The 24,801-nt window shown below is 39.3% G+C and overlaps 1 protein-coding gene across 1 annotated transcript in view; it reads right to left on the reverse strand.

Annotated features, from left to right (window-relative positions):
• Window positions 1–520: 520 nt before the first annotated feature.
• The window catches only part of CFTR (CF transmembrane conductance regulator), a 251,363-nt gene continuing 227,082 nt past the window's right edge, over window positions 521–24,801 (reverse strand). Inside the window, exons 25-29 of the mRNA XM_072964621.1 lie at window positions 22,060–22,215; window positions 12,328–12,417; window positions 4,114–4,286; window positions 3,388–3,493; window positions 521–2,172 (exon numbers count right to left, since the gene is read on the reverse strand). Of these exons, the coding sequence (XP_072820722.1) occupies window positions 1,972–2,172; window positions 3,388–3,493; window positions 4,114–4,286; window positions 12,328–12,417; window positions 22,060–22,215 (726 nt within the window). The 3' untranslated portion in view covers window positions 521–1,971. The remainder of the gene's footprint in view (window positions 2,173–3,387; window positions 3,494–4,113; window positions 4,287–12,327; window positions 12,418–22,059; window positions 22,216–24,801) is intronic.

Below are 24,801 nucleotides of genomic sequence, written 5' to 3' on the forward strand. Positions count from 1 at the left end.
TAGTCCTCTTAAGCCAGTCACAAAGGGACAAATACTATATGATTCCAACCCATATGAGGTACTCAGAGTAGTAAAATTCATAGACAGCAGGTAGAATGGTAGTTGCCAGGTGCTGAGGGAAAGGAGAAATAGGTCATTGTTTAATGACCACAGTTTTGCAAGATGAAAAAGCTCTGCGGATAGATGGTGGTGATGTGATGTACTTAATGCCATGGAACTATATGCACATTGAGAAATAGTTAAAATAGGAAATTTTAGGTTATGTATATTATACCACAATTTTAAAAAAGAAATAATTTTTTGGAGTATCTTAATTCATGTTGTGTTCTCAAGAAGCTATATGTAAAGGAAACATTCACGTTTTGTGGTCCATGATATTTAGAGACTGAAAGAAAAAAATCAATGAGACATGAGTAATGAACGCATCTGAAAACAACTGAGTTTCACACAAATATATGAATTTTATTGACACATAGTATTTTCTTACAGTAATAAATAGAATGCAATCTTAAGGGTTAGTTTGGACTTGAGAAGGCAGCGTGTCCGTGATAGGAGTGGTCAGATTTTGTGGTACCATTTTCATTAGAATTGCATCTAAGAGGGAGCCAGGTGCTGGCTGGGAATCACAGGTGTGCACGGTATCTGTGTGAGCCTTAATGCTTTTCTCCACGCCATCGACATAATTCAGAGATCCGGGACAATATCCCCTAAGGTGTCCCCCTCCCCCCCCAGTTTTAACATAATATATCATAAAAATAGCTAGTGCCATAAAAAGTCAACATTTCAAATATAAAAATTCTTTTATACAAATATAATTCACAATATAATCATTTAAAAAATACAGCCATTTATATGAGTTTGAAACATTATTAAAATAAATAATATTTCCTAGAGAAAATTTCATTTGCATCACAAAATTATGAAACAGAAGCATATAAAACTAATTCATGACTGACTGTTCCTCAGTGTGTGTCCATTCTCTCTTCCACTCAGTATATACAGTACGAAGAGCATGTCACCACATCTCCCTCTTGATACCTACATCTTTGGAGTTCATGTACGTCTACCTGGAGCACCCACAACCTATCTGCCTACACTCTCTACCTGGAGCTTCTGTGGTAAGAAGGATTTTCCTGCACTAATTTGCATTAAAGACTTTTTCTAGCCATCCTTCAATTCAGAGTTCTTATGAGCTTGTTACTTTCTGGAAGCAGGCATGTTCACTTCCAAATCAAGGGAGCTACATCCTTGTTCCCTACATGGGACTGTAATAGCCCATTTCCCAGATAATGAATGTTTTCTGATTATCTCAATTATTTGGATTTGGGTACTGCAAAATGTTATTAACCCTGATTTCCAGGATAAGGAAGTTCTCTTGGCTGACTTATACTCAGATGTTATGTGGTGGGTTTATTAAGGGCTGTCTTATGACTCTCACAGCATTCTACTACTTGCTTGGAAATGCGACAGTCTGTTAACAGATAATACAGCTGCGTTTTTAAATGTTGTGGAGAGAGCAGAGAAAAAAGTATATAAACATATATAAACCACGAAAGTTTCCAGTTATCATTATTTAATTGTCTCTCTAAGTAGTATGATTACAGTTCTTCTCAAACAATACAAATGAACACGTTTCACTAACAATAAGTTGAAGAGTTAAGCTGGCTGATGTTGATAGCCACCTTTCCAATTTCTACGAAAGGGAAAACTTTTTAGGAAAAGCTGGTTTGCAAATGCAAGCGGTAAATCTTCCAGCATTTGAAGTACCTTTCACACAATTTGACCATTGCCAGGATGTCATTTATCCAGACTCACATGCACGTCCTTCATTCCTCTTACCAAATTTTTCTTTCTTTCTTTTTGTTAAAAAAACCAAAACAAAACATTATCCATCCTTGCTTTCTGAGGCAGAAACCCTTGTCTCCTCCACCTCCACTTGTGAACGTCCCAGGCGAACGTTTGATCTGCTCGCTAAAGCCTCGTCTCTTGCACCTCTTCTTCCGTCTCCTCCTTCAGGGCAGCGATCTGGGACCGGGACCTCTGCCTGCTGGAGTTTCGGTGGGGGAGGAGCCTCAGGCGGTCGGAGGGGCTGATGGCCTGCCGGAAGAGGCTCTTTTCGCTTAGAAGCCTCTGGATGGAATCGTACTGCCGCACTTTGTTCTCCTCTATTACCTAGGGAAGTGGCCGATAGTGAGATCTCAGGCAAAAGGGCAGGGTGGACCAGAGCAAGGCAAGGATGGCGTATGCTCAGAGAAAGAGGAAAGCTGAAAAGAACACACAGCGTCCAGAGGCTTGCCGTCTGACCACTCTGGGACATCTCATTTCACAGCTGAGTCCTCTTGATGTATGGAACGTCTACCATTTTGAAATTAGCTGTAATTTTCTACTTAGCAGCTGGGAGTTGGTTCTTTTCTTTTCTTTTTCTTTCTTTCTTTTTTTTTTTTCAAATTAGTATAGCACTGAACAATGTGATTCTTCAGAGAACTTTAGAGGAACTACCAGGGCTTTGAAAACAAAATTTATTCATGTTCGATCCCTCATATATTACCTTCAAAATCAGTGGAAGTCCACAGCACCATCAAGAGTTGAACCTCCTCAACAGGATTTGAAGCTTAACAATTCAAAATTGGTCAGGATGTGCCTGACTTCAGTGCGCCTCCTTCATAAGTTCAAGTTGAACCTGACCCCAGCCTGGCAAGACGTTGTGAGTTGGCCCCCTAATTTGTCACTTGAAGCTTAGTAATAGTAATGTTAATCACAGTCCTTTAGTAAGGAAAGCATTTACCTCCAGGAGCCTCAAAAGCCTTAACAGAAATGACGCCATACATCATCCTCAGAATTTCCTTGTGACTAAGCCCAAGGGAATTTGTAAATATCACTTGAAATAATCTCTGACAGTTTTGAAAGCACAATGAGAAGGTGGGTGGGAGAGGCACTAAGCTGAGCTCCAGCTAATGGCTAGAAAAATGAAATAATGAAATGAACCTTTCGACTCCTGCGTTACAACCATACATCAGATGGCAAGACAATCTGAGCCTGTCCTGAACTCTGTCCAAGGGAGATTTAGTTAATGAAAGCATCAGGATTTAGTATTTTTTATGGCTTGATCCTCAAATAAAAGACTCAAAAAGTACAGAGGTTCCAATTTATTTATGTAACTTAGTAGTATGCTGCAATTTTAAATCTGCTGAATTCCAACCTCACCTCATTATACAGATCAAAGTGAGAAATGTGGGCAGGTATTTTGAGGAAAGCTGGATAGCTCTATGGCATGTGTTTTAAGGAAGAGCTTTGTATATTACTGTGACTTGCAGGAATGATCACATATGAGATTGTTATCAAGAATCCAAGGAGAGATGAGATCTTAGGTAAATTATAAACACTCACCAAAAATCGTTGACATTCCAGCATTGCTTCTAACCTGTGTTCAGAGAGGATTACTGTGCAATCAGCAAATGCTTGTTTTAGGGTTCTTCGAATGATTTGGTATGTTCTAGAAAAGGAAAAAAAATACATATAATATCACAGAACATAATCTGACTTTATCCTTGATAACATACCTACTGTTCTATCAATTTAATTCTTTAAATTGAATAACTTTCCTTAAATACTTTTAACATAGTGTTGAGATAGAGTAAGCCACAATCGGCTTTCCAACCATGGAGTAGATTCTAAATTTTCATAAATAAATAGGACAAATAATTTTGAAAAAATTTCTCAAATAAGTATATTTTTCATTATGTAGAATGACGAGTAGTTCTTTATTTTGTGCTGTAAATATTTCCTGTGGTATAAATGGGATAGTAAGGAACACCATAAGGATCCAAGTATGCCTATGTAACCAAATATTTCATCACACATTGACAAGGAGGAAGAGTTTGTATGAATTTTCCAAATTTATACTCAGAAGAGAAAAGGTGGCTCTTATACTAAGAAACAAGCACTTGTGCTCACATCAAATAGTAACTGTTCCGCTGGGCAATTATTTCATATCTAGAGGGTGTCCTCCACTTGCAGACATGACAGCTTGATGGAAATCTGTGTCAATATGAAGTCGGCCTCAATGATTCTGCTCCCACTGTTTTGTTAAATAGCAGGAATTCTGAAACTCACATTGGATCCAAATGAGCACTGGGTTCATCAAGCAGCAAGATCTTCGCTTTACTGAGAACAGATCTGGCCAAGCACATCAACTGCTTGTGGCCATGGCTTAGGACACAGCCCCCATCCACAAGGACAAAATCGAGCTTTCCAGGAAACTGCTCTATCACAGATTTGAGTCCAACCTGAAGAAAAGAAAGAGGAAAAACACTGTGCTTAGGAAGGGTAGGTCACCCACTATGAGGTTAAAAACACCTAAGATACACAGGAGTGCTGAAAGCTTACATTTCATACCAGCCCCTCACCCCACCCTCACTCCTGTTATTTGGGTTTAATTGAACAGAAGACTGTGTATAATCTCAACAGCTCTAAAAACCAGTCTACAGCTGGTTTCAGCGCTGTACTTCTTTCTTCCGGAGATTTTTGATGACTGCCAGGTCCTACAATAGGTAATGAAGAAATGATAAATGGTCCATGATTCCTGCAAGGCTCAGAGTTTACAAAGACATACGCAGATGATTACAACACAACTGAATACATGCTAGAAAAGATAATATGTACAGAAGGCAATTACTTAGTCTGCCATGACAGATTCTTTTAACTACTTTCCATCCTCTATTCTGTCATAATAGACCATGAAAAGTAGTATAAAAAATCAACTGGGGAGCCTCTTAAAACTACATATGGGCAACTCAAGACTCATCTTGCCAATTCATAAAAACTGATTTTAAGGAATTGATGAAACGAAGGTAAAGTAACTGGAGTAATAGCAGTGACTTACTAGAGATTCAAAGGTACTTAAATATTGGGGTGAAATTTGAGAGTTGTTATTAGGGTCAATGGCTTATTTTTTTAAGCTAGATGGAAAAAATAGATTGAAAATGCAAATGAAATATAGAAACCCATTCTTTTGAAATAAGACAAAAATGCTATCTTGCCTCATATCACTTATTTAAATAAATATTCATTGATGCATATTTTTTTTGCCAAGTATTGTTGAGTGTTTGAGAGCTAAAGAGATACACAGATGATTACATCCTGCCCTTGGGAAGTCTCGGATTTAGTATTGGGAGGTAAGAGGTAATATAGGCAGAATGAGATAATGGCCTTAAGAAAGACTCATGAGTTGAGTGATGAGCTCAGAGATGGCCCACATCACTGTGTTTGTTTAGCAAATATTAACTGTGTGCCCATCATATGTACTGTAGACAATACTCCTTGCCTTGATTGGGTTTCCCATGAAAGCCACCTCACTTTGTGAGAATTCATTAGTGTTTGAAAAGAGTTTCTGAGATGGTAGGAAATATAAACATATTAATTAGACAAGGGGGACTACTCTGATGTATCCTAGAAGATTCAAACATAATACAGATTTTGGATCCAGGCAGCTGAGACTGTGAATAAGAGCTCTTGGATGAGGAGTCAGAGGACTTGTGTTCTCTGTCTTCAACATCGGCTTCTTATTGACTTCAGCCTGTGACCCTGCTAGTCTTCCCCTTCTTACAACAAAAACAAAATCCTTTACTTGCCTCCAGGTTCTCCATTAGCTGTTACTTAATATCTCACCCCTTTGCCATCTAGAAATCCTGAATAATGAGTGTGCATCTGTTGTCTCCACTGCCTGAGACCACAGATTTTTTTCCTTCTTCAAACATCTATTCCTTGGCTTATCAGAAGCCATACCCTCTATGACCATTTCTTCCTATAATCATGTGGGGGTTAATTCCCCCTCTTCCTGTCCCTTGAATATCAGCCTTCCTTATTCCCAACTCTCCCAACTCTCTTGCTGAGCTCTCATTCATTCTTAGGGTATGCACTACCACCGATAAGCTAATGGTTTTTCTTCTTTATGTCTAGTCCTGGGCCTCTTCTAAATACTTCTTAAATCCTCCTCCTCCCTGCTAACTCCATTACAACAGCACTAGTCCAGTCCACAATTATCTCTTTAGCTTCAGACTATAAATTCCAAGTGGTTGATTTGTTGATTCACTGTACAACCACCCAGGGATCCTTCTAAAATATAGGTTTGACCATATCATTTCTCTGTTTTAAATGCTATGGTGGCTCTCCTCCCGACAGAATGAGTGAACTCTCTCATGTGGCATGCAAGGCATCCAGAATCAAGCCCCCTAAACTTTTACTTCCAGTGGCACTCAACGCACAGTGTGTAGTTCCCTGTCCCTGTCCACCTTGACTTTCTCAGGTCTGTGCCATTGCTTTGCCAGGTTACCCTTCCGAATACTCCTGATCATCCTTTACAGCAGTCAGGCATATGATCATGGAAGCACTTGTGCAAGTTCCCCTGCTAGACTGTCCGCTTCCTGAGGGTAAAGACATGCTCTTCAGTTCAGTGCCAATATGGGATTTGTCAGCCTCAACACATTCATTCATTTGTTCAACAAATACATATTAGTTCCTAGAATGCAGGCCAAATAAAACAAACACGGTTTGGATGAATGATAAATAAACCCAAATTGAAGGAAGAATGACTAATGGTAAGTGAATAATGCTGATTTAAGCTCTCCCAATATAGCCTGTGATCTAAGACAAGTCACTTTGCCTGTCTGTGTGCCTCCGATTTCTCATCTTTAAGACTGTATAAAATTCCTTACAAATAAATGATAAATAAGAAGTTCTTTGACACTGATAGAGATGTCACCATTTCATTTCAGATCAATCAGAAATACTTGAGAATTTTAAGTCAAATTAAGCATCAAGAAAAGGACTGATGACAGCTCGTAAGTCACCCAGAAGTGGCTTTCAGTCGGCTCTCCACCCCCCGTTTGCTGATGATGTCAGGTGTGTTACTGTAAGTCCACTTACCTCACTGGAAAAAAATGGGGAAAATAATGGAATAGACTTCCAAGGCTTGTAATGAGGATTAAATAAGGTAATTTGTGGAACGAGCTTGCCACAGAGTGTAGCATGTAGTAAGTACCTAATCCACCCTAACTCTTAGTATTGTTCGAGCCTGGGAAATCCCAAAACATGGGCCTGGTCACTGAAACCCTTCCCTAGTGTGACAATAAGATTTGTAATATTTTCCCATTACAAGTCACCTTGGAAAGTAAGTTATCAGGAAGTATTGCAATACTAGTTATTTACGTCATGTCCGTAGTAACAAGGCTGAGATTCTGGTAAGAATGTTACAGTGCCTTTAGATTCACACCAATCATACCCTAATTTCCTCAAGGCCATACTGGGAAAGTGACTTTAGGTGTTATACTTTGTACTTCCCTGTGATAAAGAGCTGAGCAAAGCATATGGTTTTTACCCAAATGACACTATTTCTTAACACAAGTAAATAATTAAGTCCCTAAGCATATAGTACTGTCAATATTTAGAGAACAAAACCATAAAAAAATGACGGCGAGACAGAACAATCTAGGATGCATTTTGACACATTCCTATCTCACTGTTTTACTCACTGCAGGCATAGTAAAAACCTTTTAAAATCATATTCACTAGAGAAAGGTCAAGATAAGTTAGTAAAACTTTAAATTTGAAGTCAGTGAATATTTAACAAATATATTCATTACCTATTTTCTGCCAGACATAGTGATAGGCTTTGGAGAGAAAATGGGAAGCAAGACAGATTAATAATTGTTTTTTTAAAAGATACAAAGTTCTTGTTACCAACTCCATGTGCTGATAAGAAGGGCTTAAATTAACCTTGTGATTGTTTGGATGCTTCATCATGTATTCCTTAATAGACTCCTAATGAGAGTTTATTAAATTCTAGGTACGATGGCAGACCGGGGAATTCAAAGATGAATAATACTGGGCCCTGCCTTCAAAGGAACTCATAGTTCAGAGGGGGAGAAAAATAATAAATGCAAAGTTACTGTTCAAAGAGAAAAGTGCTGGGGTTGGGGGAGACTGAAAGGGAAGTTGCTATAGAGATCATCTACTTCAGTGATCTTTAACAGCAGAGTTATTTAAAAATAAATATATACATGTATATATACACATATTCACATATATTCCCAATATATGATTTACACTATTGTCACAAGCCATTTTTCAATAGGTTAAAAATAAATACAAACTGTAGCTTAGCAATGACCAAACTAAGGTGAATTAAAAATTACTAGAATCTAAATATTTCTAATTATTTTCATTACAACTTGGCATTAAAAATAAATCAAAGCACCAACAGTTTCTGCCTATAAAGAACTTTAGGACAAGAGAATTTTCCAGCTTTATTCAGCTGAGCTACTAAACCATATGTACTTCCAAACTGCTATTTACAAAGAAGAAATTTTGTTTTGTGACACATGAAACTGAAAAATGTATAAAAGTCTTTAAAGGACCAGGCATTTTCTTCTGAAAAGAAAATCAGAGGAGTGAAGTGTGGTTGGACTGAGTAGTCCATTGGCAGTCTATTGACACAGACTCTGCCAACCCCCTTTAGACATGCCTTTTGCTACTCTGTAGGTTTTCCAGTGCAAATTTTCAACTTAAAAGGCCACAATTTCTGATATTTAGCTTGCTCTCTAAAATAACTTACTTAATTATCAATGTGTAAGAAAGGAAACTATTTTATAAGTAATCTAAAAAGCAATTACCAAAAAGTCTTCATTCATTCTAAAACTATTCTAAACCATCCTGAAACCAACAGCCGTGCTGCTTGGATGACAGACACTGGGACAGCTCATGATCATAGTCGAGGGACTCAGCTGTTCCTACACCCACCACCAACCTCAGACAAGTCCCTCAGACTTCTCCAGGCTCAGCAACCTCATTGCTAATGGTAACACCTATGGCGCATCAATGACAAGGCTGTCTTCATGATACATTACACCTGAATCATTTACTTATTCATTTCAATAATCAAATCAAATCATTCATATTTATTGAACACCATCCATGTGGCCAGCACGACTCTAAGCACTGGAAATACCACAGTGACTCATCTCTGCCCTTGAGGAACTTATAGTCTGGTGGGAAACATGGACAAGTTGAAGTAAATCTCTCTCCTGTGTAAGGAAAGCTGTGAAAGGGGTGGAGATATAGGATACACCTCGGAGGGGCTTCTTCCTCAGACCTGAAGCATCAGGGCAGGTTTCTGGGGAGCCTGGGTGTGTAAGGAGAGGCCTGAGTGAGGAAGAGCAGGCAGTGAAGAGCTGGCAGGAGGTCCCAGGCACAGAGCATGTGAAAAAGCCTCTGGAGAACAGAGAGCACATGTGCCTTGGAGAAACCAAAGAAATTCAGTGTAGTTGGATCTTGGTAAGTGGGGGAGGTTGGGGAGGGAGTTTTGAGAGGCAGGCAAAGATGAAATCACAAGGGACTTTATAAGTCACCTTAAGCAGTGTGGACTTTGCCCAAAGGTCAGTAAGGAGCTTGGGGAAGGGGAGAAACAAGTGATCAGATGCAAAGCTGCAAAGAGTAGAATGAACTCTAGGGAGCCAGTAAAAGGGAAACCAGACAGGAGCCTATTTCAAAAATCCTCATAAGAATTAGGAGTGATGCGAAATGGGGATTGAGAAAAGTGAATACATCCGAAGTTTTTGCAGGAGACAGCCTTGACAGGTCTTGATATGTAGAGACACGTGGGGAAACTGGGAATCAAGGATGAGCCGTAGGTCTTGGCTTTGGACAACTATGGGCTGGTGCTGCCACTCGCTGGGACTGGGAATGCAGGATAACTGTGTGGGTGGGGCAGATAAGAAACTCGCTATGGGCAGAAGGTGCTTGTCCATGCTGAGATGTCAGGTGAGGAACACTGGGGATAGTGGATTTGGGAGTCATCAGCATAGAGGTAATAATTAGAGCTAAGAGGATGCACGAAACTTCCCAGGAAGAATAAGTAAGACAATAATTAGGACTCTGTCAAACAACAACATTTAAGAGCTAGCGATGTGAAGACCACATGAAAATGTGATTATAAAAGCTCACATTTACTTACTACCTATTATTTGCCAGCCTTCACCTGGGCCCATTATACATAGTAGCCTGAAAATTTACAACAACCCTACCAATTTATTAAACCACAGTGTTAGAGGTCTATTTTTTCCCGTCAAGAGTCAGCTTCTTTTGAAATTCTCTTTGGTCTACACAACTGGTAGTCAGTGCTCCTGGGGAGAAGCTATCCGGCCCTAAGCAGTTTGCGGGTGGGGAAATAAGTTCTAGGTCTTAGATAGAAACTCTCTTTCCTTCCCTTGGACTTGCTTTAAATTCACCCATAGAATGATAAGGCACCCAGTGCCAAGATCCAGTCCCCATCTGCAAAAAGAAGGTTCCACACTGGAGTCTGGGGCCAAGTCCCAGGTGGGAATAGTGTTCCCTGGCCTGGCATTGTCATTGTGTGAGCTCCATCTCAGGCAAAGGGGAATTCTGAAGAAGGTGCTGTTGGGATAAGACCCAGGTGTTTGACTACCTGGCGTTACTCAGTTCATTTCCTTCTAGAGAAACAAGTCACACCAAGGTCACAGGGAGGACAAGATGAGATGACATTCAATCCCAGTTTGCCCTTAACAGTCCTGGTTTACACCTTTCTTCCCAGTATCCTGTCCAGTTGAGAAATTGAGGACACCCCCAAAAGGTCCTGTTTGGGCAAATTATATGTTTAACCACATAGGGTTAAAGCTCAAACCCCGTGACTTGTAAACCAATGCCTTTTCTGCTTCTCTGGGCTGTTGCTTATTTGTCTGTATGCTATTCTCAGGCCTCCTCAACAAAAACATATCAATACTATGCGACATTCATGTAAAGACAGCCACAATATCTCTGCTTGTGAACAGCAAATTTTTTTAAAAAGGATTAGTAGATAGATATACCTATATATAAGTTGATCAAACAGCAATCTAAACAGGTAAAAATTTTTGTATTATATTGGTATTTAAAATCTTAACCATGTCTTCTAAAATTTCAGCTTATTTTTATGACTCTGATTTCCTGTATATTTTATTGACTTGGCAATACTTGCAGATTTTCTAAAGTCTGATGTCTTCCTTTCAAAGTTTCTCTCCCACCACATTGTGTTCCTATAGTTCATTCTCTGAAGTCACATCAAAGATCTTAAAATGTGTCACTGTGGTTTAGTTAATGTTTTCTTTAAAACCCCCGTTTGTTCGGTAATAAGGAAACTTTGATAATGAAAACGGTTACTCTAAGTGCATTTTATTAGGGGCATGTGAAGGTTGGGCACTCAATGGGTGAGTGTTTAACACTCACAAGCATTTCAAAGCTCCTGGCAAGATCCACTCTGAAGGGAGGCAGACAAGGAAAGAGCATTTGGGATAAACAGAACCGGGCTTTACAACAAGGACCAAAAATGTTGGAAATGGTGGAATAAAGTTGTTGTCTAAGACGACCTTTGAATCTCAATGTTCTTAGGTCCCATCATTGTAGTCTGCCATCGTCCACAGCTTTGGACATAAATCTCAAGTTTAATAAACCTAAAGAGTTTATGTTCCTGTTCTCTTAAATATAATGCCTGTATTTCAAGAATTATCAGTTAAGAGCTAGGGTGTTCTGTTAAGGAAACCAAGATTTCCACTCTCACTCTCCCCTAATCCTAAATTTTTCCATATAAAGCCTTTAATTATAGTGAACTGGCTGTTGGGTAAATATACGGTATAAGTTAGGAATTTAGATTCCATTTTAATTCACATATTTCATATACAATATCCTAATGACCTCAAGGGATAAAGCAGGCCACAGCCAAGTCATGTGGCATTTTGCCTGAAGGTACTCATAGTCATAACCCCTGAAGGCAGTTGACTCCTGGTGACTTTTACAGAAGACTATAGCCATCTGCAGGTGCTCCAGAATAGTTACCATCCTTTTGTGCTAAACCCATGCTTCCCAAAGAGTAGATCCATTCAAACCAAAGCCTCTGCCTTGTGTTAGGAAAGCTCAGAACCCAGACAAGGAGAAGATGAGACAGTGTGGAGAGACGAGCCTATGGATCAGGAATAATCCCGGTGTGCTACGCGTAGGCGTCGTGGTCTCTCCCAGTTCATGTCTCATTGATGCTCGCTGCTGGGAAGAAGGCCAAAGTCATGCAATCTCTGGGGCCTGATACTTGGAGACTCACCACTGAGGTCTCATCCTAAGAAGTGGGTGCCCCAGGGATATTAGAGTTCTCCAGTTTAAAGTTGTACACACACACATGCACACACTTGCACAAAGGTAAGTGTGGAAAATGATCTCAGCTATGACGACCACTCTTATGTATGTATGAGCTAACTTTTTCAAAATTATTTCAGTTAGTAGCCTTACCTCATCTGCAACTTTCCATATTTCTTGATCACTCCACTGTCCATAGGGATCCAAATTTTTTCTAAATGTTCCGGAAAAGAGGAATACTTTCTATAGCAACAGAAAAAGAGGAAAGCATGAATAATCTAAGCATCTTTGTATATTTCCCTTATTTTATTGTGAAATATTCCAAACCAAAAAAAAATACTTTAAAAATAACGTAACAAACATCCATGTACTTACCATCCAGTGTTCTTACATTTTACAAATTTTATCATATTTGCTTTGTATCTTTTTAAGAAATAAAATACTATAGCTACACTTGAAGCCCTTAGTGAACACTAATCAAATCCCAATGTCCTTAGGAGAAAGAAATCGAGATCATTGTAAGTTATGGGAAATTAATTTGTTTTATTTCTAGCAATATTCCCTATTATAAGCAAATGTAATATAAAATTAAACGGTTAAAAATTATAAGTTTATGAGTTATAGTTAACTTGTTAGAACAAGTTCCTATTTTGTTCACGGATTTTCTTCGGATTTCTTTTTATAAGTCCTAGCTTCCTAAGGGATTTTGAAACTGTATGAGTTTATAGGCACTCAAACACACATGTTCATAGGTCTCTAAGCCAAGGCACACTTCCATTTAGACACCCAGCCAGACACAGAAGAAGGGCGCAACTCAGCATCTGGTGAAAGAGTGAAAATCAAATATTTGTTTATGTGAATGCATGTCACAGAAGGGAAGGGAGCCAGATGAGGAAGATCCTGCTGAGGTGACAGAACGACAGCCTAATTTCCTATAAGGAGCATTGCACAACTATCACCCCTACTTGCTACATCACTGTCTACTTAGGTCTGCCTATAGGACTAAACCAATGTGTAAAGAAAATCACTGTCTCAGTGAAATGCTGACGCAACAATAACAATAATGTCTAGCTCTCTCTGCACACATGGGTGAACTGAAAAACACTTCTAATGTTAACACTTGGAATAATTCTTTCTCTGCCTTGTTTCTTTTGCCTTTGTTAACAACATCCAGTAAGTTAAATTTCTCAAAGCTTAGGTTTCGCAGTTTGCTTCAGACTAAAAGAGAATGCTCAGTGCCCATCTGACCTGTGAGGAACTGCACGAGGCAAGTTGGCCCCGGATGAATGGTGTCTGTGCCTCTCAGGCAGAACGAGAGCATCCTCACCATGGCAGCCAAGTTTAAGGGGAGTCACTCTAGAGACCTCATTCCCTGGGGCAGAATTTATGGCTTGAAGAACAAAATGTGGCCAAATACCTCAGCCAACCTCTGGAGGAGGCAGCAAGAAGACTCATGCTGGTATTTTTTAATCTGCATCAAATCACACTCCTAAGGGGTGCTCCCTCTGCTTCACAGACGTGAATATGAGAGAAGAATATATGACTCATAAGATCATAAGATATGATGGATATATTTGTGCCTCCTTCTCCAAGCTTCCAAGTTAATAAAAGTCATGTCCAAAATAAGCTAAAGAGAGCAGACAAACTGCATTACTGGGGAATTCTGATAAGCCAAAGAGAATTAAACAAGAAGAGGCTCTGAGAACTCCAGTCAATACATTAATGAAGCAATTGGGTTTATTTAGTACCTAAAGTTCAAAGGCTTGCCGATGGAATTTTACCATTTACTGCATTTCACATCTTTTATTTTAATATTGTGGTTCTTTATGTAACGGCTTCTAGCGTTGTTGAGAAAGATGTGAAATAACAACTGTGAGGGTTTCCCAAGTATCAGACAACATGTTACTTCACAAAAGTTATCTTCACCGGGAACTCAGAGGCTGGAACCCATAGCTCCGGTTTATGGCAGGCTTACCATGAGCCAGGTGAGGCTCTTTACATGCGTTATCACTTTGTGTCTTCATTCCAACCTAATGAAATAGCTTCCATTTTCGTCCATGAAGAAATCACAGCTGGCAGAAGTGACTTGCCCAAGGTCACTTAGCTAGTAGACCATAGAGCTGGAATTCAAAGCTAAGAGTGTTTATCTCCAAACCTGTGCTCCTCAAAACCATAGCAAAGTGCCTCAAGTCCTGTGCAGACCAGTTTTGATCCGTGATCTGGAGCTCACGAAAGATTAAAAATGGGGCAGAAGCAGCCCAGGTGGGTCTATAAATAGCTCATCAGCAGAGTCTAACTTAAGCACTGCTAACCATCCCTCTGGCCACAGGCTCAGTTCCTGCACATTGAACTGAGACTTTATCTTCCTCTTCTTATGCAGGACTTGATTTGAAAGCTTTTACATGGGTTGTAGTGTCCTTGTAACCTTCAGGGAGACTTACACAACCAATAGAACATCTCAATAGGAAATTTCACTCTGGTTAAATGAAAAAAATCCCATTCTTCTGAAGGACTGTAGAGGTAGGTAGGTAGAGGCCAAAGGTATCCTAACATCAAAGCAGACACAGGTTATTAAAGGCAAGGTGCCTTGTGAAGATGCTGTGGCCATGCAGCTCTGGCCTGGCAGGAATCTCTACGAACAGGAACCTAATGTCTTTGAGCTTCAGTGTTCTCATTGTAAAATGTGGGAGATGCCACCTTTCTTCTCAAATCTGCTCTACCTCTGGGCTTTCGCATTTTGATAGACGGCACCTTTGTTTTATCAATCCACAAACTTCAGAGTCATCCACGACTTATATTTCTCCCTGATCTTCCCAGACGGAATCAATCATCAGTCCCTTGGATTGTTTTGCCCAATAGATCTCAAATCCATGTTTCTCTCTCTCTCCTGCCCCCATGTAGTTCAAGCCCTCAGGCATCCTTCTCTGAGCACTTCAAGAACCTCCCCCTTGATTTCCTGCCTTTCCCTCTTGCCTCTTGTCTAGTCCACTCTCATTTAGCAACCAAAGCCATCACTACAAGTATAAATTGGATCACATTGTTAACCTTCTACAAAACCTTCAGCAGCTTTCCATTACATTCAGGATGAAATGTAAAATCCTTAAGACAGACTGCAGACCCTGCGTGACTCAGCCCCTCCCGCTTCGCCTGGCCCATGCAGCTCCTTCCTCTGCTCCACTCCCTTTTTCACTTCAGCCACATATATGGCTTTCCTCCACCTCCTCAGTTCATTCCACACATTCTATCCTCCCTCCCTGGGAATCTCAACCCCTACCTTCTTCCTGTGGCCAAGACATCCTCCAGGTCTCAAATTAGATGTCACTTCCTCAGGGTATCTTTCCTGATCCCCAATAATGAATAAGGCCCCCCAAGATATGATGTCATAATACCTACACTTTACTTGCACAGCTTACAGTGAATATTAGAATTATATATGCATTTATGAGCATTTTGGTTTTAATGCCTGTCCCTTCTCCAAGACCATGACCCTGTCATTAGCACACAGGCTTTACATAGTATAGGCTCAATAAATATTGCCTGAATAAATATTTACAGAAAAATCTGTAAAAAAAAATTTACAAAAAATCACATCACATGGGTCGATGTGAACATAAGAAGTAAAAATATGAAAAATCATGGTCAGAGTCCAGCCCATACTACTTTTCTTCCTTCTGGAAGAACAGCTACCACAACCCAGAGTCTCTAAATGAGAAATATGAACAGCCTATTAAAACTTTTGATCTTTCTTCATAATTGCTTGAGAAATGGTACACCTACCTTTTTTTCACAATAGCCTGATAATTTATATATAATATTCATCAAGTGTATGGAAATACATTATATATTAATTAGTTTTATTTAAAATAGATATATATTTAAAATTATGAAGGAAGAAAGTTGTTCGTTGAAACTAGACACCCAGAAGTTTTTTAAGTGTAGTGGATTTGATACCATTCAGAAATTCTGTAGGTCTTTTGTATATAGTTTATGATCTAGCATTAAAGTAATACTTTAATTTTAACTTTAAAGAAAACTTAACTGAACAAACTGGTTAAGTTAGAATTCAATTTCACACAGTTAATCAAACATTCTATTCTTGTCTTACAAAGAGCATCTGGCACTCACTCTCTTGCTTTGAGGGGCACCAGTAGGTGTCTCCTTGCTTCTGCACTATTGTAAACAGTATTTCTACAACCTCATGTCTAAAGCTGAGAGGTCCTTGGAGGCCACCTATGTCCTTTACCTGGTTTACAATGAAACAGCCAGGGTCCTGAGAAATTATATGTATTAGCCAAGGTGGCACAGTCTGATTGTGCAGCAAAAAATATACCTAAAACTATACATCACAATGATCTTCTACCTCTCTTTCAAGAAACTGTTCACCAGTAGGAAAATTAGGGTGTGCAAATATTTGATATTTACTTAATGTCATGTATGTATGCTACAAAGAGCAATCTTAGGACTCAAGGAAGAACAAAAGAGCACCATGGTTCACCACCTGACTAATCTCTTCCCTGAAGCAGACTCCTTAATCGCTCAACTCGGTGGAGATAACCAAGCGGGCATGGACTGCTCCGAGCTGGTCACTCACAGGCAGCAGGCAGTGTGCGTTAGCCTGGGATGTCAGATGAAAAACGAAAAAGCATTTGGCTTCTGTGGTTATTGAGCGTAGTATAAACTAAATAAGCGGGAGGAATGACTCCTTATCCTTACGTATACGGTGTTGTTTGGCTCAGAAGGGAAACACATATGTATCTATCACATACAGTTTTAGTAAAGTGTGGCCCAAATGCTTATAAACATCAAAGTGTCTGTAATCTTGCCTTTTGGTGATGTCTGCAAAACTTTATCACAAGTTGAATTTGTCAATAAAAATCCATCCAATAGGAACGAATCAAGCTCCTAAGGTGGCATCACAGAAGTAAGTGCTGCTTTGCTTTGAGCAACACCTAGTAATGAGAACAAGGTGAATAAAGTATTTATGAGTCCAAACTGTTTCAGGCTGATAATGGAGAATAATGTTCTAATGTACATATCAAGTTTGTATGCAAATGATTGCATGTAACATGTCCAAATTTTTGTTTCCATAAAGCCATTTAATGTTTCACAATCTTTTACAGCACAATATTTTAGTATATGCTTTTTCAGAAATAGCATTTACAATGACTTCGAGATCTGATCCAATTATCAAAAATCTCAAACTTTAGGCTCAGATGTAGTAAGATTGTCTTGTACTAATTGCTGTACTAGTTATTTTTCCTTTCTCCCTTGAATACGGCGCTCCACACCCACCATCCTCTCCACTTTAGTCCAGGCTCCCACCACATCCCAGCTAGAGAGTTTCTCAGCCCATCAGCCTACTTCTCTTCCTGCCGATTGAAGTCAACCCTCCACATGCTGCCAGCAGCTGTGCAGACTTCTGCTGCCTTTTCACTGCCCTCCTCCCCACTCAAGAAGACACAGCCCCAGCTCACTGGACCACCTTAGGTCTTGTCAAGTCTCTCCTGCTTTTTCCCAATACTCCCTAACACATGGCCTCCTCTGCCCTTTGCCCTCACCTCTTTCTAGTTTCCATCTCTGTAGTTGATTATAATACCCTTGTTTGGCATCCCGGAATATCCTCTCCACAACTCTCTGCCCCCAACCTTTCTAAAATCTACAAATTTTATAACACTTTATGGCCCATCTTAATCATTAAGCTTCTTTTTAAAAAATTTTTTCTTTCAGCTTTATTAAGATATAATTGACACACAGTACTGTATACTTTTTGGGGGAGAGGGTAATTAGGTTTTTATTTATTTATCTATTTATTTTAAAGGAGGTACTGGGGATTGAACCCAGGACCTCATGTTTGCTAGGCACACTCTCTACTACTGAGCTATACCGTCCCTCCTTAATCATTTGCTTCTTTGTAAAATTGTCAATACTCACTTGTTCATTTCCAATCTAATACAAAAATGAAAGAGACATGATCCCCTGTCCTCAAGGAACTATAAATAATAACAATCAGCACAACACAGTGTATTGTCCTTACTACAATACCAGGGAGTAGTTTAAGTACTTTATTTATTCCTTTACTCATTTCATCCTCACAAAACCCCAATGAAGTAGTTACTACCATTATACCCATTTTACAGACAAAACTGAGGCTCAGAGAAATTAAATAACTTGCCTAAGATGATATGGCTGGTAAAATCCAGATACTAGTAGAATCACAGCCTTTTGTAAAAGAGACCAGCATTTAGTGACCTAGCAGAAACTTATGTGTATTGAATTCCTACTTTTGTATGTGCTATATGAGAGACAGGAAAACCAGTTAGGTAAAAAAAAAAAACTGTTTTACTTTGCACTTCTATGACATTCTTTCTGCTAGTCTTCTTTGATTGTTGATGATTTTGTGTTTCAATCTTGCTTTCTTAACTAGCACGTCTACGAAGCGTTTATAACACTGAGTAGGAATTAAGCAAATGCACAGAAAATTCCAAGACACAGAGAAGTGCCAGAAGAGATTTATAAACAAAGTTCTAGACCCCATCTGGGTCTGGGGTGTGGGAGTGGAGAGTTGGGGTTAGAGTCCGATTTAAAAGGGGAAGGGAGGGAGTGAAAGAAGGCCATCTGACAGAGTTTAACATTCGAGGTGCCTAAGTGACCACGATGAAGGAAGATCATCTCAGACAGCGGAGGCACATGGATAGAGGAAGTGAGAGAGAAGTTTCTGCTTAACTGAAACTTCCAAGTGCGCAGGTGTGAAGAGTGGCGGATCTAACTGGAAAGGTTGGGTTGGGACTTGATCGTCAGGGACCTAAACCACAAATGGAAGAATCCGGACATTATTCGGTGAAGAAAGAGGGGGTCCTAGAAGGATTTTGACATGGCAAATCACAAAATTGGAATGCCACTTTTAAAAGTTTAACTTGTGTGCCACATATAATGCAGAATTTCAAAGCAGAAAATGAGAAAAGCGCAGCAGTGGGAGCAAAAGGAGGAAGGATCCGGTGATGCGAGGGAAGGGGCGACAAGAGCTTGGAGCTAGACTCTCTCGCAGTGACCCACAGCACTTCCTGACCTGCCCTTCCCTCAGCCATGACTACGCCTAATTACCTAGATTTCATTTGTCATTTTAGTTTCTTCCTTGGCTCTGTGATTTAATGCAATGTGTGCAGTTTTGAGCTTCTTGTTGGAATCTGATAGGTTGGACTGGGGCCTCATTTGGCACCTTTACATAACTATGGAATCAATTGTACTTATTATCATTTAAAGCATAACGAAGGAGTTTAATAACTAATTACTAAATTGGTAATTATTCTGAAATGGAATGAGAACTGCTGTCCTTGCAGTTTCCTCGTTCAGATCTACAGAAAAGTGTCTTGGCCCTATCTGCTGTCTCTCACAGCAAAAGGTGTTCCTGCTTTGGTGGAAGTCGTATGTGGGTGTGGATGATTTTCAGATCATAGTCTTTCCGCAGGAATAAGCCTCGTCATTCCCTTAAAATAGTTTGCAGACTTTCAAACGTGTTGAAGCTTTAAAAATAAAATTAAAATTATTTTGCTGTTTTTCATGAATTAAGTTATTAACAAAGTTCAAAGCTAATGAATAATTTTAAGTCTTGGTGTTCAGTTGCCTGAGCCAATGGGACTCTGATGACAGGCCCTGAGAGCTTAGAGGTAAAGTAGAAGAAATTAAAGAAGGTTCTACCTTGAAATGTACACAGTGTCCTGTCTTCCATGCTGGTGCATTCTCCAAAATTGCTTGCTTTCTAGCTACAGGAGGGAAGAAAACACACACACACACACACACACACACACACACACACACACACACACACATCAAGAACTTGCCAAAACTAATGACATCTCGCGATTCCTCAGCTAATGTCTCAGGATCACTATGAGGGAGAGGGAAGTTTCTTACTCAAAGTTCCTATTTCATGTATCTGAAAACAAGTGGCTAACTGACCCAGAGATCTCTAATATCTCAATGTCGGAGGTCTTGGGGAACTCTGCCCTTACAAGGTCAGAAAGATGGAAGGAAAAAAAAAGATGGAAAAGCAAACAATATATTTCTTGGATTTTTAATTCTTTCTTTCCCGCTTTTTAAAGCTCAAACTCCAGGAAAGGAAAAAAATGAGTTAATCCGAACTTTCAAAGGAAAGTTTGAAAAATAAAAGCATCTCTTGGTTTGGATATTAAAAAGATCTGAGGAGTTTGCCCTCTTTCTTTCCTTCTTGGTCACTCACTTAATGAGCTCAAGAAGTCACTGTAGAAGAAATAGTACGTTCTGTCTATAGACATCCTTGTGATACTGGAAGACAGTCCCCGAAACCAGGATCATAAACACACACAGTGAGAAGCATTTATTATTAGTGTGAGCATGCATTTTTAAAGGCATAGTTCAAAATATTTCTTGCTCAGTTTATAAAAAGCTTGAAACCACAGAAGAGGGAAAAGTTAAATTTGGAGGATTCATACTGGCAGAAAGGCAAAATAAAGACTTTTCATAATGCTGGCCCACTTGGTTTTCCTCCAAGGCTTGCATATTTTGTCTCCTAAGTAGAACATACAAGAAAATAAAAACCTCTCGATCACATGCCAGGTAAACTGAAGGATTCCCAGTGAAACTTAAACTATTTCCTTTGCTTATTCTAATGGGCAGATCTGTATAAATAACAACAACAAAAAAGAACAAAGGTGCATTACAGTAGTTTAAAATGGGACCAGAAGACTGAGGAGCAGCTGAACAACAGCGCCTCTCGGACAACCAGATTCTATTCCTGTCCAATGCTATCACCTCGGGATACTTGTATCCCCAGTGTTCCTCTATCTTCAGACCATCTGACAACCCTTTTTTTTTCTTTCTGAAGAAACAATATTGATTTTTTTTTTAAGTTCAACCAGGATGAAGCTTCTGGCAACGTGGCAAAGTCTAGACAAATGAATTAAAAGCATCAATCCAGCAGTTACAATATTTAGTGCCTCATTAGTTGAAAGGAGCAAATGTTCCACAAAGGTAATCTATCAAGAAATAGAAGCTGTTTTCTCAGGCTAGATTTGTAGTCCATCTACCTGGAGATGCTCTTGGCATTTTAATTTTGTGTTAAAAGTAGAGAATTGTTAGAACCACGGTAGTGGAATAGATTCAGTGCCCATTAGTACAAAGGGAGCAAAGAGATTGCTAAAATGGTGAATATATCCATACAGTTGAGAGCAAATATTAGTTGATATACAGCCCATGCCTTTCAGATTTGGTCCCAGTAAAGACATCCTTGGTTTCTATTAAGATCATTTAAAAATGGAACTGTTATTATTTCCCTCATATTTAAAAAGTCCTCTTGCACAATCACGCAGACAGAATGATACTAAGCCAGTGAGGCTGAAGATCCTTTGTGACCCAAATCAAAGAGTGACATTTAAAGAAAAAGCTACTGATTAATCTGACATGGTTCATTCTATTCAAAGAACAAAAAACAATCATTACACTTTCCATTTTCAGTTCCACTACCTCCTGCTTCCAAGTGTTTGTTATTTCAGCAGCATCTTTTATATCTTGCAAAGCATTTCTCAACCTGCTGTGATTGCTAACTTGGAGCTCAGACCACTGAAGCAGGAAAAAAAGAGCTGATAAAAACAAAAGTCCCATGCTCCTACTGCAGATTACATCTTCTGGAAAAGGCCACCACAACTATGAATATTTCAGTAACTGTATGTCAGAGAATTCCAAACTTCTAGCATAGTTTTTCTCTGAGGGAAAAGGCTGCATTGCAGAAAAAAAGACAGCACTACATAATGAACATATTTTGCAGGGAAATGTGAATTTCTTGAGTGCAAGTGTCAAATAATGGTAAAATGTATTTAGTCACTTTTTTCTAGCTAAGTCTTTCCGGCTTACCTGTGGAATGACTCCAAAGGCTTTCCGCCACTGTTGCAAAGTTATAGAATCCCAAGACACACCGTCTATTTGGATTTCTCCTTTAGTGTTCAGCAGTCTCAAAAAAGCCAACAACAAAGTGCTTTTCCCTGATCCAGTTCTCCCCAAGAGGCCCACCTAGAATATCAGTGATGGAATTACTCCCGTGACATAGAGATACAATACCACGTTATCTGTATTATATTTCAATTAAAACACACTGGAACTGCTTTTTCTTTTTTTTCCACCATCACCAGGAGAAGATTATCACTTATTTGTTCAAACCTTTCTGCATACTCCCAATTCTGACAAACTGACCTGGAGCACAGCAACCCTGGCAGAGAATATAGAAACTGGTCATAGGGAACTGTACCCCTGATGTTGTTTACATTTATCAGTGACCTTTAGCCAATGGCAAAAAGGAGGAAAACGCCCATTTTGCATCAAAGAAAACAAAGATAGAGTGTCTTAAGGCACATAATTTCTAAGAATGGGCTCAAGTCAGAAGCAGAGACCTATAGCTTGATCTAGTTCCAAATGTGAATATGAGCTTGAAGATCAATGAATCTGAAAAAAGTTCTAATCTTTAGAAACTTTTCATAATAATTTCAGTAAGCATCAAGTGTAGGCCTGACAATAAAGAATAAGTTCCGTGAGCTATAGATTCCCACAGAAGGCAGGCCGCGCCCTGCCACCCCTCAGTGGATAAGCACTTGGACAGTTGTCAAATCAAATTCTTACTTCCATTCTGATTGGCAAGAAGAGAATCTGGGGAAGCAAAAATGATATTGTGGGAAAGACAAAACTATTCTTGTTACCTCAAGACTGTAAGAACACAGCACGTACGTGACAAGGCCACGCACTGCAAGGGGAGGATGCGGTGCAGGTGGCCACAGGGGGCTGACTCTGTGTTCCGATGCCAGCTCAGACCCAGCACTTAGAGGAAGATGCTCTGAGTGGGACAGAGCACCCTGCCATCATTAACCAAACACTGAATAAACTTCTCGACAGTTAGTGGCACTGAATGTTTGTCTCTTTCCCCTTACATTATTTCCATTTCTTTTTTTTTGTGTGTGTCATTTGGACTTTTTACCATATAGCTGAACAAATGGTCTTATAGAGTAGTGCTTTTCACACTATCTGTGGTCAAGGACAGTTTTGTTTTGCTTTTTCAATTTCCAATCCACTGAAAAGTAGATAATAAAAAAGAATCTCTAAATGCTTACTCTCAATTGCTATACTTACCACAGACTAGTAAGTTTCGAAACCAGAACTAGTTATGGACCACAATAAATGCTTGAAAGAAACCCATAGTAATAATAACTTTTTGAATACTGATTAGGAACCTGGTAATAAACTAGGCCTTTAGGGTAAGCTCATAAACAGTAGTGACACAACTGTCTTTCTATCCATCGTAAGATACAGGTCTTAGGTCTATAATGGGACTTTCACCAATGGTTGTTCTCTGAGACGACTGAGAAAATCAGATAAACAAAATAAAACATACAACACCCTGCTGAGGTTCTTCATACTACTCATCACAGTTGGTAATTTTTTTTTTATTCTTTTCTTGATTACTGCTTGTGTTCACCCAAAGAATGTAAGTTCAACAAGGGAACAGTAATTGATCTTGTTTTCCACTGAACTCTCAGCTCATGGCACAGTGGTTGACTCACATAAGTACTCAATAATTACTTGGTTGGATTGACTGAGGGATAGTCAGATGGAAGGATGAATGGACAGATGGACAGCCAGACAGATGGATGGGTGCATAGATGGCAGGAAGGAAGAATGGGAGGAAAGAAGGGCGATGAATGAATAAACTTATTTAGTTGATCTAATACATAGATGAGTGTAGTCCCTTTCGGTCAATTACCAGATTAACTCTAAATTTTAAAATCTTGTGGAATTTCATATGCACATTTCCATTTCTGAATCAGCCCATGTTGACAAACACATTCACCATACGTTGTGATTTTTCAAACACAAGAGTAAAGCTTTATATAAGCAATCTGAGTATGCCTTCTGCAGGTGAGGCATGAGGAAGGAGGAGAAAAGGGAAGTTCAAGAGCAGGAAGTGATCTGCTCTAAAGTCACATCAAGAACTTTTGATGAAAAGTGCCTTGAGATTCCAACTCTTTTATCAGTAGCCAGGATTCTAATGATGAGGATAAATGGCTACATTCTTTTTCCTGAAGAAGCAAATATTGAAATGTTTAGAGAACTCAGCTTTTATGTTGCGATAAAACTGGATGGAGAGGCAATTTGTAGATCTTTCGTTTAGCTTTAAAGTTTTCAGCGCTTGCTCTGGTTTCCTTATGTTGTTGAACTGCTGGCACTATGTTACATCAGATCTGGTTTTCAACAGCATGGAATCTGATTGGTTCATACCTAACAAAGTCTTCTGTTGTTTATATAATTGGCACATAATAATCCTTTTCCGGGATTTGTTTTTCCAGGCATCTCAGTGATCTGTTGAATAAGGCCAGAGGTACTTCCCGCAAATAAGCTTTTAAGATAGATCCTAATTCCAAGTCAGTGTTTTCTAGTAACTTCAAATGCACCTCCTCTTTGAGAATTTTGGATCAAGATAAATCAAAATGTTATGTGGAGAGTTAAACAGTGTTGAGTTTGGTGCTAGTTGTAATTGCACTGTACCATGAATGGAACAGTCTCAGGACATCCTTTTCAGAGTGTCCTAGTCACCATTTTAGAACTGCAATA

This window comes from Vicugna pacos, chromosome 7 (genome assembly GCF_048564905.1).
Source record: "Vicugna pacos chromosome 7, VicPac4, whole genome shotgun sequence".
Lineage (NCBI taxonomy): Eukaryota > Metazoa > Chordata > Mammalia > Artiodactyla > Camelidae > Vicugna > Vicugna pacos.